Source organism: Sebastes fasciatus, chromosome 24 (genome assembly GCF_043250625.1).
Source record: "Sebastes fasciatus isolate fSebFas1 chromosome 24, fSebFas1.pri, whole genome shotgun sequence".
Taxonomy (NCBI): Eukaryota; Metazoa; Chordata; class Actinopteri; order Perciformes; family Sebastidae; genus Sebastes; species Sebastes fasciatus.
The window spans coordinates 8,941,507-8,956,937 of record NC_133818.1 but is presented as its reverse complement, the minus strand read 5'-3'; the positions used below and the strand labels follow the sequence as shown (position 1 = coordinate 8,956,937).

The 15,431-nt window shown below is 41.0% G+C and overlaps 1 protein-coding gene across 1 annotated transcript in view; it reads right to left on the bottom strand.

The window, feature by feature from the left end:
* Positions 1-2,572: 2,572 nt before the first annotated feature.
* The window catches only part of LOC141762678 (heparan-sulfate 6-O-sulfotransferase 3-B-like), a 22,320-nt gene continuing 9,461 nt past the window's right edge, over positions 2,573-15,431 (bottom strand). The window contains exon 2 of the mRNA XM_074626656.1: positions 2,573-3,615. Within this exon, the coding sequence (XP_074482757.1) occupies positions 2,865-3,615 (751 nt within the window). The 3' untranslated portion in view covers positions 2,573-2,864. The remainder of the gene's footprint in view (positions 3,616-15,431) is intronic.

Below are 15,431 nucleotides of genomic sequence, written 5' to 3'. Positions count from 1 at the left end.
CTGTCAACAGAGAGACATCATCCGTAGATAAAGGAAGCTGTTACACTATTTGTCTATCACTGCCAGCAAATTGCTTCATCCTGGACACCATATGTTGCTATGCTGCAACACCCCGCTTTATGGTTTCGGGTCCGAACAATTAGCGAGCTGCGTCGAATAACAAAAGCCTCTTATGATACAAGATGGAATTAATGCAACATTTGAAGGTGTCTGCCACTTCTCCGTGTGCATGAGTACACAAAGAAGTCAAATCCGGCGTCATTATCACAGGCTTACATAATTCTAATCTTTCTCTGTTGCATGCTGTGCAAGTAGAATAAAGACTGCAGCTGGGGATGGAGAGGCTATTTTGGTCTGTGGACATAGCCATTTCTGCCTCCTGACTGATCTCCTCATCCTCATTTTCCTTCTTCTTCTGGAAGTGCTTATTACTGTTTTCCAGGATATTAATATGAAGCATCTCACAAGGCAACGCCTGTAGAAAATGTGTCGAAATAGATTGTTTTTTCCCCTAGCGGAGCGCAAATGGAACAGAGTATTGTATGTTTGTCAGATTATAGAGGGAAAAAGCATTCAGCAGGCCAATTGGTTTCTTCTATTTTCTGCTGCGCCAGAGTCATGGTCAATTGAACTTTAAATGATCAATTTGGAAACGAAGAGCCTGTGATCAATGCCCTAATGGTGGAAATACCAATGTTCTCTTCCCGTGATGTAAGAGCGCTGAAACCGGCTCTGACAGCCCGTCTTTCAGCTCTTCTCCTCTCCTCTCTCCTTGCTTAGAAAAAAAGGCCTCATCGATGTGCGTCAGTGTCTGTATACGTGCGTGGATATGGAAGAAGTTGGCACACCGCGTGATAGATTTTAGATTTTTATGGTGAGAACATGCTGTGAAAAAAGGAGCAAGGTAGAACACGTGTACTCATGCGTACCGGAGAGAGTCCATCAAGGACAAATTTACATGACTGGATGCTGCATATTTTTTTATTGAACACATTTCCTGCGAGAAATTGCCTTTCTGTATATTCCAGCTTAAAGGTATAATATGCAACATATTCCTAAAAAAAAACAATGTATAGACTGATAGAAAAATCATCACTTGTGTCCCAGTAGAAGTGAATTTTCTCTTTTCTTCTTATTTTGCTGTGCTGACGTTTCTGGGAGTCGGCACAACACAGTCTCACAGCAGTTCATGAAATAGTCACGAAGTTTCATCTATTTGATTTGTGTATATAGACACGAATTTCCCTTTTTTCCGTGACGCTCAGCACGACTTTCAACAACAAATTTTTGGTGAGTTTTTCCTACAAAATGTCCAGATTTCCGCCCCAGTCTTTTCAAAATTAAACTACTTAGTTAGGTTTAGGAATAGAGCGACTTGGTTAGGCTTAGGCAGCAAAACTACTTATTTAGGTTTAGGAAAAGGTCGTGGTTTGGGTTCAAATAACACCGGAAGTGGCTTAACTTAAGTACGGAATTTATGTGACAAAAAATACTTTGTTAGGTTTAAGAAAAGATCGTGGTTTGGGTTAAAACTTTCAAAATTCATAAAAAATCCAGCACATTCCCGCAGATTTGTGGGTGTGTTTATTTGTGCTTTAAAGCGTAACCGGCATGAAACAATCAGAAAATAACATTTTATTACTCCTGCTTTTGTTCTCACTAAAAGCCTTTGCACTCCAAGTCCGTATTTTTTGTCGCACGTTTAAAAATAAATACTTTCGTCCGTCATTAAAGTTTGCGGAACAAGTTTGAATTTCTGCGTTTTTTGGCATCCGTGAAAAAAATGCGAAAGAGGGTTGTTTGACCTCTCAGAGCCACAATCCGTGCAAACGTCATCATCCAAAATGGCATCTGATAAACATTTACTTTGTATCCCAGCACGAAACACTTGCACGATAAAGAAATAAAAGAATACAGAGATGAAGAATTTAAAGATAGTTTGTGGCAGGTGATTGCAGAACAGATTGGAATCGGGGATGGTTGCAAAACAAAGTGCGAAAGATTAGCCAGTAGTGATTCATTAGCCCTGTTTGGGACTAGCGCTATCCATTGCACCCATGTTATTAATTCAGTTTTGTCTCGTATTGCAAATTTAACGGATATAATAAACCCCATCGGACTCGGTGTGTAAGGTTTTTGTGCGTTAGGTTTTTTTATCGGATGATGGATTAAAAAAATGCATATGAAAAATAAGGACTTGGTTTGCAAAGACCTTAACGCCGCTCCCTCTCTTCATTCACGACCACTGCTCTCTGGAGGAGTGGCCAACTTTGAATGCCGCGTCTTTACAAACACCAACCGACAAAAGTAACATATTATACCTTTAATCAATCAGAAAGAAGAAGAAAAAAACACACCGCAGACTATTGCCAAGTTTGTGCTTTGATATTCTTATGAAGCCAAACACCACAGAGTAAACTACAAGATTTCACTGATCAACACGGCGCTAGATCACAAACATGACACAGAAGATCCTTCGAGTCGCTCGCCATTTTTTAAAATAGACTAAAATTGTTCCTCGTGTTTTTTTTTGTCGTTTTTTTTACTAATTATTAGCGAAATTTAAGAAACATTTTCCAGCGCTTTGAGAACATTCGAAGCACTTTGCTAATTAATAAATAAATACAATTCACAACTGCAGTGCCAAAAAATAGCCATAAGAAAAAAAAAAAGAAAAAAAATACAAAATGTTGCCATGACAAATACATCCATTTTAAATATTAAGACACCGTTCGGCAGTCCAACAAAGAGCTATGAGGGCAGGAGGTTTTGGCAGATTCACGGCGGAGGAGAGACGGGGAGGAGAGTAAAGCACAATGAATCAAACAGCGATCAGTCAGTTCATTGGTGTTTTTAGTTCCTCCTCACCATCTCACCACCTGGCTGCTGTAGTCCTCTGTAGTGGCTACCGCCTCCAACGCCTTCACATCCTCTTCCTCCCCTCCTCCTCCTCCTCCTAGTCTCCACAGCTCCGCCAGATAGGTCCTGTGCATCCGCTGCCTCTGCTGCCTCTCCTGCCACCTCCTCTGCCGCTCCTCTTGGTGCTGCCTCTGGCGGTTGTACTGGTAGCGCCGCAGGAACAGCTCCTTGGCGTACTCGTACAGCTCCACGTCGAGCGCGTTGAGCCCCTCGATGCGCCACCGCACCTTCTCGCTGATGCCGACGCTGGCGGCGCGCGTGCTGTTGATCTGCGTGAAGGCCCGGATGAAGCGCAGGCCGAACGTCCGCTCGAACAGGTACTGCGTCTTGCGCTGGAACTCCGTCAGGCCGTAGAACGCCATATTGCGCAGGTTGGCTTTGGCGCTGGCGAGCAGCAAGCGGCCACGATCCAGCTCGCTCACCGACGACATGTTGTAGCAGCCCACCAGGCTGAGGTCGGCAAGCATGCGCACCTGGCGGTTGTTGGCGAGGTTAGAGGGGCAGCTCATGAAGTCCGCCAGGGGCACGCCGGTCCAGTCTTCGCCGCTGTAGCAGGCGGGGAGCTCGTCTTGAGTGGGCGGGCGGCCGTCGCACATGTGGAGGGCGGTTTTCCAAGTGGCCCCGCGCTGCACGTGCTTCCACTCGCTGAGGTAGCGTGACACGGGATCGCGTAGCATCGTGATGTAGTAGAAATTCCTGCAGGACAGAAAAAGAGATGCATCAGAGGAGGTGTCTAGCACGCACGGTAGCGCTTTGGTCCAGATTGCCATTTTGTGACTGAAAGGCATTCTGGGATATTCCTTTTCTTTCTGAGAGTTATGAGAAGATTGATACCACTTTCATGTCTGTACGCTTCATGTCCTAAACTAATTTGTTTTATTTTGAAAAGACCGGAGCGGAAATTGACTCCTGCGTCACGTGTTGCTGGACATTCGTAGGAAAAAGCATGAAAAATACGTTGTTGAGAGTCGTACTGAAGGTCACGAAAAGAAGGGAAATTTGTGTCTATGTATTTCACGAACTGACGTGAGACTACGTTGTACATCCAGGGCGACAGCACAGTACTGTTTTGAAGAGGCAAAGAAGAATTGATTTGCCGTTAAACAAGTTGATCTTTTTTTCTGGGTTAATAAATATGGAATCGGTGTGTAGACTGGCGTACTTGCAGATACCCTATTTTGAATTTTGAGCAGTATCAGACGCATTTCCGATACTCGCATCGGAACAACTCTAATAGAAACTTACTTTTTTAAAGATTTTTTCAGTCAAATAGCCCCGGCTTTCTGATTTAAAACAACATCTTAAATTGAATTACAACAGTATTAAGTTTAACTGTGTGTTCAGTGAATGATGAAGAAACTGTCTGTTCCAGCACAGCGGAGGAGGACGAAGCTATACATCAAATTTTCTCATATCCTGCTGCAGTTAAAAAGAAATACGAGCAGGAAGAAACACCGCAGAGCTGGAAGTACAGTATGCAGAGAGCACCGAGAGTGTGATTAGGGTTTAAATGAAAACATCATCGAGCGAGTCGGAGGGTGTTGGAGACTAATGATATAGAAAGCAATGCAAACCTAGTAGCAGGTATAGCACTTAATATCCTGCAGATGTGCAATTATTTTGTTTTTGTCACACCAATTTGCTCCTGCCGTCCTCTGGTAATGACTTTTTTTCCCCCCCGTCTCCGACACCTTTCTGGATCGCTCTGATCTGCCACGAAACGACGCTTCAAAAAGTTGCTGTAACACAGCTGCCGCGAGAACCTTTCAACCAGAAAACAGCTTTTCGCTCTTATCTATTGAGTTCAGAGATGACCGGCATAACGGCGAGGTGACTGGGGGGGAGTCAGCGCCGGGAGGATTTCAGCCATTTTTTCAAAAGTTGATATCAAAAGGAAAACAACACAGATAAAAGGGAAATTGAAAATGTTCGTCTTGTGCGCAGAGATCAGCGTGACCTTAAGATGTCGGCGTCGGCAAACCGAACATAAAGCACGAATAAAAAAACGCTTATTTCTTTCATTCCTCAAGGCTGCGGTTTATTTTCTCTGAGCTTTCGTTCAACAGCTAAATAAAGAATTCAGACTCAAGGATATTTTACAGCAACGCTGCTCTGGAAAAAAAATTCTCTTTAAAACCCAAGAGTGATCATTTCCCTTTTTCCCTATACAGATTTGTAACTTGTTGATGCTTCTTTCTTAGACTACCTGTTAGCCTGCTGGTGTACAACAGTGTGGATTTTCTCTCTTTGTGAGTACGTCTCTGTGGACTGAATTTGGCCGAGAAGAGAGCAGACTGCTGTGATGAGCTGGACGGGCTCCCAAAATCAGATCCCGAACGGTTTGTGGGTTTCTCAGTACCTGAGCGTATGTGTGAAATATTTATTTTGAGTGAGATATATCAATAAACCTAGAAGCCCTTTACAGTTACATTAAAGCCTCTTTTGCTACAACACAGAGAAAAACTGGTTATAGCGACATAATTATCAACCATTTTCCACCTTTTTTGCTCAATTTTGCTACTCTGCTATTTACTAAGGGACTGTACGCAAATTATTGGGGTGGGGAGGGGGGTGAAGCTTATGTTTCCCTTTTTTTCCGTTTTCTTGGACGCTTTATTTCTTTCTTTATTTCTTAAAACGGGCACAAAAGATGTATTTTGCCCAGTAATCACAACTGATATCTGTGAATTAAAAAACCCTCCTCCCAATATCTTGAAATAATATAACAGTACAAAGAATTTAAAGAGGACCTATTATGCTTTTTCCCTTTCCTTTAGTGTTTTATATAGTTTTTTGTGCATATAAAAGGTCTGCAAAGTTACAAAGTCCACTGCTCCTGAAACGCCTCACTTGAAGCCCCGCCTTTTCTTCATTAACATGGTGATGTCACCAAGTAACACATTTGCATACCTGCCTAGTGGCTAGTTTGGTACGCCCTCAAACAAAGCTAGTTAGAGAGGAGCTGGAGTCCGAAGAGTTTGGTTCAGTTGACCAATCACAACAGTGGGCCAGCTGACCAATCACAGCAGACTGAGCTTTTCGGGGGCGGGGCTCAAACAGAGCGTTTCAGACAGAGGGTTAAAGAGGTGCTGCAGCACAGCCGGTATGAGAAAAATAAAGCTTTTTTGAACATTAAAGCATTTAAACATGTTCTATTAGAAACCCAAAATACAAGTAAGCACCTGAAAATAAGCATAATAGGTCCTCTTTAAAGCTGACGTACTCTTATTAAAACATTTATGAGTGCAACCAGTAAACAATTAGCAACTGGAAAGTTTATGGCAAACAAAATGCTACGCTAACGGTAATGTCCAAAGTGATATATATATATAGACAGAGTGGTAATCTGTGAAAGAACGGGAGATTAAGTGTGTGTTCAGATCACCATGGATCATATCCACAACTGTAAACAACACACAGTCAACATATTTCATCTGATTAGTAGAACATTTGGCAATATGTGATGCGGAACTTGCATCACATTATATTAATAATGCAGAATAAAGGAGCGATGGGGGAAGGAAATTGAAAAAAATAAAGCACTCACAATCTTTTTATTGTGACTATTAAGAGAAGGCTGAATTACAATATTCCCCTGATAGTTTTCATACGGTCCCTTATATCTTCTGTCATTTCAGAACGTGCAGTTCCGTCCCTGTCCAGCAGTTGTCCCCAGAGTGTTGCCACCTTTTCAACTGACCTCCACACCCACCTGCACACCTGCTCCACGTTACCTCATCAGCTCCCTGTGTTTGACCTGCCTGTTGCCAAACTCTGCTTTCAGTAAGTTCTGCTTTTTTACCTATTTTATCTACAATATGTGTATTCATGAGCCTTTGGAGATGTTCCTCTTTCACTGTTTATAGTCTCAAGAAAAAAAACAAATTTTCATGATTACATTTTTACCAAGGACAGATTCAAAAAAAGGTATTTGTGTCCGTCATGAAAAGCTTCACATCAAAAGCATCGACTGCAGTAATTTACTAAAACCGAGACAGTAGATTTGTCTCATTCTGCTGGCAGATTTGTTCACTAAACTGAATGTTTATATTATTTTATACTTTGGTGAATTGGTGATTATCATAAAGTGGACATGTCTGTAAAGGGGAGACTCGTGGGTACCCATAGAACCCATTTTTATTCACATATCTTGAGGTCAGAAGTCAAGGGACCCCTTTGAAAATGGTCATGCCTGTTTTTCCTCGACCAAATTTAGCTTAACTTTGTAGCGTTCTTTAACCTCCTTTGGGATAAGCTAGTATGACATGGTTGGTACCAATGGATTCCTAAGGTTTGTCTAGTTTCCGCTACAACATCCGAAGGATTGAATAGTGCCCGAGCTAAATCACAAATTACGTTAATACGTTAAAGAAATTAGTGGCGTTAAAACAAATTTGCATTAACGCGTTATTAACTTTGACAGCACTAGTTAATATAATAAAAGCTCGATACTTGGCGTCTGTATATCGATACAATATTACCACGCAAAATATCGCGATACTGTACTGTATTATTATTTTTCCCCCACTCTTATTTTGTGATTATATATCCAACTATGCTGAAAAAAGATGTCATTTTGTGACACAAACATGATACATTCTGTTAAAGTGCATTGCTTGCCATCAGTTAAGTTATTTTGTACTAAATCGGCTGTATATTAGATGTAAAAACAGGAGCTTTCACAATAAAAGCATCTGCACAGCTGTGTAGTTCACTGCTAAACTGCCAAATTAGATTAATTCAGAGAGAAGTTGTGTTACTGAGCAGGGAGTGCACGGCCAAACAGCCTTAAAAGGTCCACAATTTAGCAATAATTGCCAGACGGCAGATATCAATCAGCTGTGATATACAGTTAAGTGAGTGGCGTGATGATATCATGGCAGAACACACCCGCAGACAGGCCCACCACCCAGAGATAATGGCCATCCACAGTGGAAGCTAAGTGAATTACCCTGCCATCTTCGCCGGGTTGAGCGGACAGCACTAGATGGATGGACACACACGAGCGCCTCACAAAGCGGCCTTTGTTGTACTTCCTGGAAAACAGCTCAGTCTTTTCTTCCTCCCCTCCGCCCTCCCCCCCCCGTGCCTATCATCTATCTGTACAGCTAACCGCGAGACAGCCGGATCAATAAATGTCCATGCAACCCCGCCTTCCTGCGTCTGTGCTTTCATCGTGACCTATTGACAAAAGAGCAGAAAATGTCAAAGCTCTCCTCTTACTCGTGTCAGGGACAGACGCAGGGTCAGATTATGAAGGTCACGAATAATTACTCGTAGGTTGAGTGGCTGAGGGTTTGTCATGCAGGAGACGGGAAGTGTCACTTTGAACGAGCGTTTTATAGCATTTGTTATCACAAGTAGGAGTCGCTCTGCAGGTACGATCTAACCCAAAAATGTCTAAAAGTGCTTTCAATAGAAACATTTCACTCAAAAATGGACTGTGTTCTTAAACAAAACTACTTTTCTAGGTTTAGGAAAAGATCAACTTAGGTTTAGGTAACAAAACCACTTAGTTAGGTTATGGCAACAAAACTACTTAGATAGGTTTAATAAACAAAACCACTTAGTTGGCATTAGGAAAAGATCAACTTAGGTTTAGGCAACAAAACTACTTAGGTTTAGGAAAAGTTTGACTTGGTTAGGTTTAGGCAACAAAACTACTTAGTTAGGTTTAGGCAACAAAACTACTTAGTTAGGTTTAGGAAGAGATTGACCTAGGGTTAGGCAACAGGACTACTTAGTTAGGTTTAGGAAGAGATTGACCTAGGTTTAGGCAACAGGACTACTTAGTTTTAGGAAAAGATCGACTTGGTTAGGTTTAAGCATCATAACTACTTAGTTGGATTTAGTAAAAGATTGACTTGGTTAGGTTTAGGCAACAAAACTACTTAGTTTTACTCCTCCCTATACACGGTGTTTTTCGCTCTTTATACTTCCTGGATTACATACAAATTGATTTAATTGGATATATACGAATTACAGTGCATTACTTTTCGTAGGTATATCTACGAGCGGCGTATGAGAACAGCCTGAACTGTTTGTTGGTTGATGAGGCTTTCCTGAGCTAAAACAACCCTTCCTCACCATCCATCTCTGTCAGACATCATTCATCCTGCTTTATTCCATGCCAGTGCCTCAGCTCTTTGCTAATGCGCCAAATTGCTTTCAAGTCTTTCAGGCCTGAACAGGACAAAGTGGGAACGTTTTTGATGCTCTCGGATACCTGATTGATGGGGCTGAAATCTAATGTTCTTCATCTATTTATTTATTCGAGTGACTGTACAAGACGTTGATTCTGCCACTGGCAACACACAAGCGTGTTTGTAATAATGCACGGTTGTTCCTAAAGGTAAATTTAAATCAGCTTGTCGCATTTTGCCACCGATCAATCCGCCGCCTCGTTCATGCCCTTCTCGCTTGCCTGTCACCTTTCTCCATACAGCAAACCTGCAAACACTATTGATCGCCCTCCCTCCGCCTCCCTTCCTCAATTGTCTCCCTCTCACTCTCTAAATCACCATCAAAAAGCTACAGAGGAAACTCGCAGCAAAAGATCGATATCTGCCTTGTTAATTCACTCACTAGCATCAAGGACACAGTCGGCCCTCATGATAAAAGCCTTGATGGAAACTATTTACGCTGCTGAAGAAGCAGCCCGTACAAAAAGGATCTGGATCGACGACAATCTTATTTATTTCATCTTTCTTTCTTTTTTTTCTTTTAGATAAAATTGAAAATACATCATGTTGCTTTTAGTTGATGTGTTCCTGAAGAACGATTTCACCGCTCCGTCTCCACCTCACGCTGTTCCAATGAGGTTATTGCTTTGGAAGCCAGTTTCTATCTGCCGAGTATAGGGAGAGGAAGCCAGTTTGAAAACAAGCACAGGACGAAACATCGATTCCACACCGGAGTCATGGTGTTGATAACTCGCGCAGTTGGAGCGGATCCATTTTTAAAGGTGTTTCTGCGGCCACGAGGGATCCCTTTAACCATCACCTTCAAGAGGCAATTACTATCACTAAAGAATTCTCCTTTAGCTTCACACACATTTCTACAGGAAATAATAAACCCCATCAGCAACCTTAAGTAAAAAATATCTAATCTGTCATCTTATTTTAAAGATTGTTGTCATAAAAATATCAAATGTATGTATGTATGTATGTATGTAATTTCTTTAATGCAACTTATGATTTTTAATTTACCTTTTTTTTAAAAATTCAACAGGCCACTGTCGGGCCCATCCGCTATTTGGTTTTTCAGAGGTTGTAGCGGGCTCAGTTTTAAAGCTAGACTGAAGATACTGGTATCTATGAAACTATACAATTTAAGGAATCCATTGGTACCAAACATGTCATACTAGCTTGTTGCAAAGGAGGTTAAATAACACTCCAAACTTGCGCTAAATTTTGGAGAGGAAAAACTGCCATGTCCATGTTCAAAGGGGTCCCTTGACCTCTGACCTCCAGATATGTGAATGAAAATGGGTTCTATGGGTACCCACGAGTCTCCCCTTTACAGACATGCCCACTTTATGATAATCACATGCAGTTTGGGGCAAGTCATAGTCAAGTCAGCACACTGACACACTGACAGCTGTTGTTGCCTGTTGGGCTGCAGTTTGCCATGTTATGATTTGAGCATATTGTTTTATGCTAAATGCAGTACCTGTGAGGGTTTCTGGACAATATCTGTCATTGTTTTGTGTTGTTTATTGATTTCCAATAATAAATATATACATACATTTGCATAAAGCAGCATATTTGCCCGCTCCCATGTTGATAAGAGTATTAAATACTTGAAAAATCTACCTTTTAAGGTACATTTTGAACAGCCCTTAGACCAGGAAGGATTTTGTGGACAACACTGCATTTGGCAAAGCAGATAAAATACTATCCTGGTTTGATTTTACAGTTTAGCCATCTTGACGGTGGGTGAATGGGTAACTACACAGGAGCAGGAGTAACAAATGGGAAGAGCTATAAAACACAGCAGAGGGGCTCAAATCCCCCCCCAAAAAAGTAAACGAGGCTGGCAATTAGATGGATGAAAGAGGAATGTCGGAGGCAGCAGCAGGTCTGAATGTTAAAGGGGATTATTATCGAGATGACTGAGTCTCGTCACATCGGTCTCCAGAACAAGAGGTCAAGCGGGATCCATTTCCACGCATCTGATTCTTTCTCTAGTGCAAATTTAATCTTCGTGTGCCAATTACAGGCAAAATTCTCCTCATCCCCATCTGCGCACAGCAGGATCACCATCCACATAAAAACTACTCTCCTTCAGCCCCACATGATGCGTCAATAGCACAACATAACCCAGTTATCGGCAGGTAAAAAAATCGCTTGACAGATAAATCTGCGCCGAGTACGAGGAGAGAAATGATGAGCAAGGAGACTGGTGCTGCACTGTGATCTTCATTGGTTGCAGATATGAGATGCTATTTTGGGCGATAAAGGAAAAGCCCCAGGGAGGCTGATGTGGAGACGAGGGAACCGAGAGAGCGCTTTCGGAAACGCGAGGTGTCCGGGCAAAGCGAGGGTGTGAAGATGTGGTTTTGCTAAAAACTAGGTGATAGACTGTGGTGGGAGCTGCAGCCCAACGTACACTAAAACAAATGAAACCGCTCAAAAACATCTTTGCATTGAAACTCTCTATTGGAATCGTCTGTATTTCTTCAAATGTGGCTGCATTTAATTTTTTCCAGAGTTCCCAGAGTTCATTCGTTTTCTCAAACGCACCCACGACAAGGCGTAGTGTGCATCCATGCACGCCACAACCTGCCGTGCGCAGCTTTAGTAGCTTTAGCGCCTTAGCCTTAACCTTTCCTCGACATCTTAATCTTTGCAGCTTTGTGAGATGTCAGCCAGTCCTCTAGGTCCATGTAGATACGGAAGGGATGAATGGGAGGCTGCACTCTGCAAAGGTCACATCCACCCACACAAACTGCTGAGGAATTTCTGAAAGGCAATTCACTTTTGAGCAATCTGTGAAGGCTGCTTCCGACACTGTATTCTGTATGTTTTCTTGCTGCATTGAGTCTTTGAAGGTAGTGAGTGGTTTACGTCTTGTATCTTTCCCTATTATGCTGCACCCGATTGAACTGTTATCACACCGGTAAATAGGCTTCATCAGTCACTATGAGCACCGTAGATGTGGGTCAATAGGTCATTACGTTGTGAAGCTGAAACTTAAAAACAACACGTTCGAAAATGTTGTAAAACTGTATGAAACGTTTTGAACACAAACACAAAGGCTTCTTTAGGTTTAGGTTTAGCAAAAATACAATTTCTTTAGGTTTAGGCAAAAAAACTACAACTTGTTTAGGTTTAGGCAAAAAAAACAGGTTTAAGCAACAAAACTACAATTTCTTCAGGTTTAGGCAATAAAACAACAACTTCTTTAGGTTTAGGCAAAGAAAACAGTTATGTTTAGGCAACAAAACTACAACTTATCTAGGTTTAGGCAACAAAAATACAACTTCTTCATGTTTAGGCAATACAACTACAACTTCTTTAGGTTTAGGCAACAAAAATACAACTTCTTTAGGTTTAGGCAAAGAAAACAGGTATGTTTAGGCAACAAAACTATAACTTATCTAGGTTTAGGCAACAAAACAGGTTTAGGTAACAAATCTAAAACTTCTTCAGGTTTAGGCATAAAAAAAAAAACCTGTTCAGTTTAAGGAAAAACATTGTGTTTTGGGTTAAAATAACGACGAACACAAAGACAACTACACATTGTTGGTTTCCATGGCAAACTCCGGTCTCCTGTGTTTTATGTCCCATCCATCGTCCTCAACCTCCACCCCTTAATGGAGTTTCACACTGTCTATACTACAGCGCCTGACTTCCGCTTCTGCTCCTGTCATAATTACTACGGTCACTAGAGGTCGCTGTCATGTTCTTTTATTCCTTCTTTCAGTGATCTACCATGTGAATAGATGAAAAAAACCTACTAGTAGGTGTAGTATGCCCCTATTGACCCACATCTATGGGGCTTATAGCGACTGATAAAGCCTATTTCATAGCCTGACAATAATCGTCTGCATTATTATGCTAGATCCAACACTTCCCCACCTACAATAATAATAAGAGAGATAAGGACTTTGTTGAATCTGCTGTAGTTCCCATGCAATTGAACAGTTGTCATTCCATCATGACTTATCCGCCATCCAACCAACAAGAAGTCCTGACGGCACAAATCAGGAACCACAAGGCTGTTTGACGGATAGCACATAATGATCTGTCTAGCAGAGACCTCCTCCCTGTGATGTTGTTTCCTCTTGTACACTGTTTTGTAAAAAGAAATCCTCAATCCAGTCGACAGGTTTCTGTATAAATCTGGACTTCTGGATTAATCCCCCCCCCCTTTCCTCATTCCCCTTATAATAAAACCTGTCTTGGACTGCCCCTAATCCCCCTAAGGAGTGTGGAGATTACCAAGATCCTCTGAATTTCTCACAAGAATACAACACGCTGCTCTGTCATGAAGGGAGTTCACTGAGGGCTTTGATTTAACTGAAACAACACATTTTGTGTTAAAGGAACTTGATCCTATATTCAACTATACAATCATTAAAAGAAAAATCTGTTTTAATAAAAGTCCATTTCGACCATTTGGAAAATAAACCACTGTCTTTTATTGTGAAATGTTAAACCTATGGCTGTCAATCGATTAAAATATTTAACCACAATTAATCGCATGATTGTCTATAGTTAATCGTGATTAATCACAAATTAATCACATTTTTTATCTGTTCAAAATGTACCTTAAAGGGAGATTTGTCAAGTATTTAATCCTCTTATCAACATGTGGACAAATATGCTGCTTTATGCAAATGTATGTATATATTTATTATTGGAAATCAATCAACAACACAAAACAATGACAGATATTCTCCAGAAACCCTCACAGGTACTGCATTTAGCATAAAACAATATGCTCAAATCATAACATGGCAAACTGCAGCCCAACAGGCAACAACAGCTGTCAGTGTGTCAGTGTGCTGACTTGACTATGACTTGCCCCAAACTGCATGTGATTATCATAAAGTGGGCATGTCTGTAAAGGGGAGACTCGTGGGTACCCATAGAACCCGTTTTCATTCACATATCTGGAGGTCAGAGGTCAAGGGACCCCTTTGAAAATGGCCATGACAGTTTTTCCTACCAAAAGTTAGCGTTAGTTTGGAGCGTTGTTTAGCCTCCCTCGCAACAAGTTAGTATGACATGGTTGGTACCAATGGATTCCTTAGGTTATAGTTCTGGGTTAGGCTGTAGTTTCATATGATGCCAGTATCTTCACTCTACCTTTAAAACCCGCTACAACCTAAAAAACGCAAGTTGCGTTAATGCAGTGCTTTTATTCGTGGTGTGAAAGCTCAGAAAAATCGACCTCGTTCTGAAAACAAATGACGTTTTTCCGCATATTTTTTGCCACGTAATATTTGCGTTCTGTGTGAAAGTATTCATGACAAAAACGGATCGAAAAAAAATATATTGACGTGTGAAATAATCGCATGAAAAAAACGCCTTTATCTTAAATCAATTCAAGACACTTTATTTGTCCCCGTGGGGCAATTTGTAAAATTTAACTTTATCAAACTTTCACAAATTATGAGATAGTATCTCCTAATTTTGAAAAATGTCCTCATAATTTGGAGATACTAAGTCATAATGAGTTTTCTCATCTGTGGGAGATGCTAAATAATTATGACTTAGCATCATCATTAAGCTAAGCAAGATAAAAAATGACAAAAAAAAAATAGAAGAGGCCTGAGGTGATGATTACCAGATGTATTTAAGTTTAATTTTTAAAAACTGTATAGTGGAATATATGATCAAGGTAAAATATAATTATGAAAAAAAAAATGGTGGCGAATTTTTGACAGAAGTGGTCTTCCATATATCTCTTCACACAATGTCCAATTAACTGCTGGCTAAATCTTGCAATAGTGTCACTTGGCATTTAAACTTAAATGAGTTCATTGGCAAGTAGGCCATGTAGCCTGTGATGTTAAAAACTAAAAGACATAAAGTGTGGGTTGTATGCTGCCAACTCCAAAATGTTTTCACATAAGAACCCGGCGGTAATTACTACTGGGATATTTGAGAATTTCCCACAAGACCTCACCGACTGTAAGTGTGTCAACACAAGCTGTAAACAGAACATCAAAAATCCACCAGAGCTGGTTTTAGAAATCATTATCAGTTCATTATTGTATTCACACTCCTGCAACAGACTGCACAGCCATGCGTCTGCTGTAATGTGTTGTTTAAATTTAAATGCAGATTATAAATATGGGTATTTCAGGGACTTCGTGAACACAACAGGACACCACCGAGATGCAGATAACAACGTGTTTCTCATGCTAAACGTGTTTTTAAAAAATATGGTGTTATCACTGAAATTCCTGATAATTGCTTCTAAAAGTTAGAAGACTGTATGTGCAGTGCAGTGTGTGAACTATTGTGACAGGATGTGTTAATTGCTTTCTTTCTGGAGTT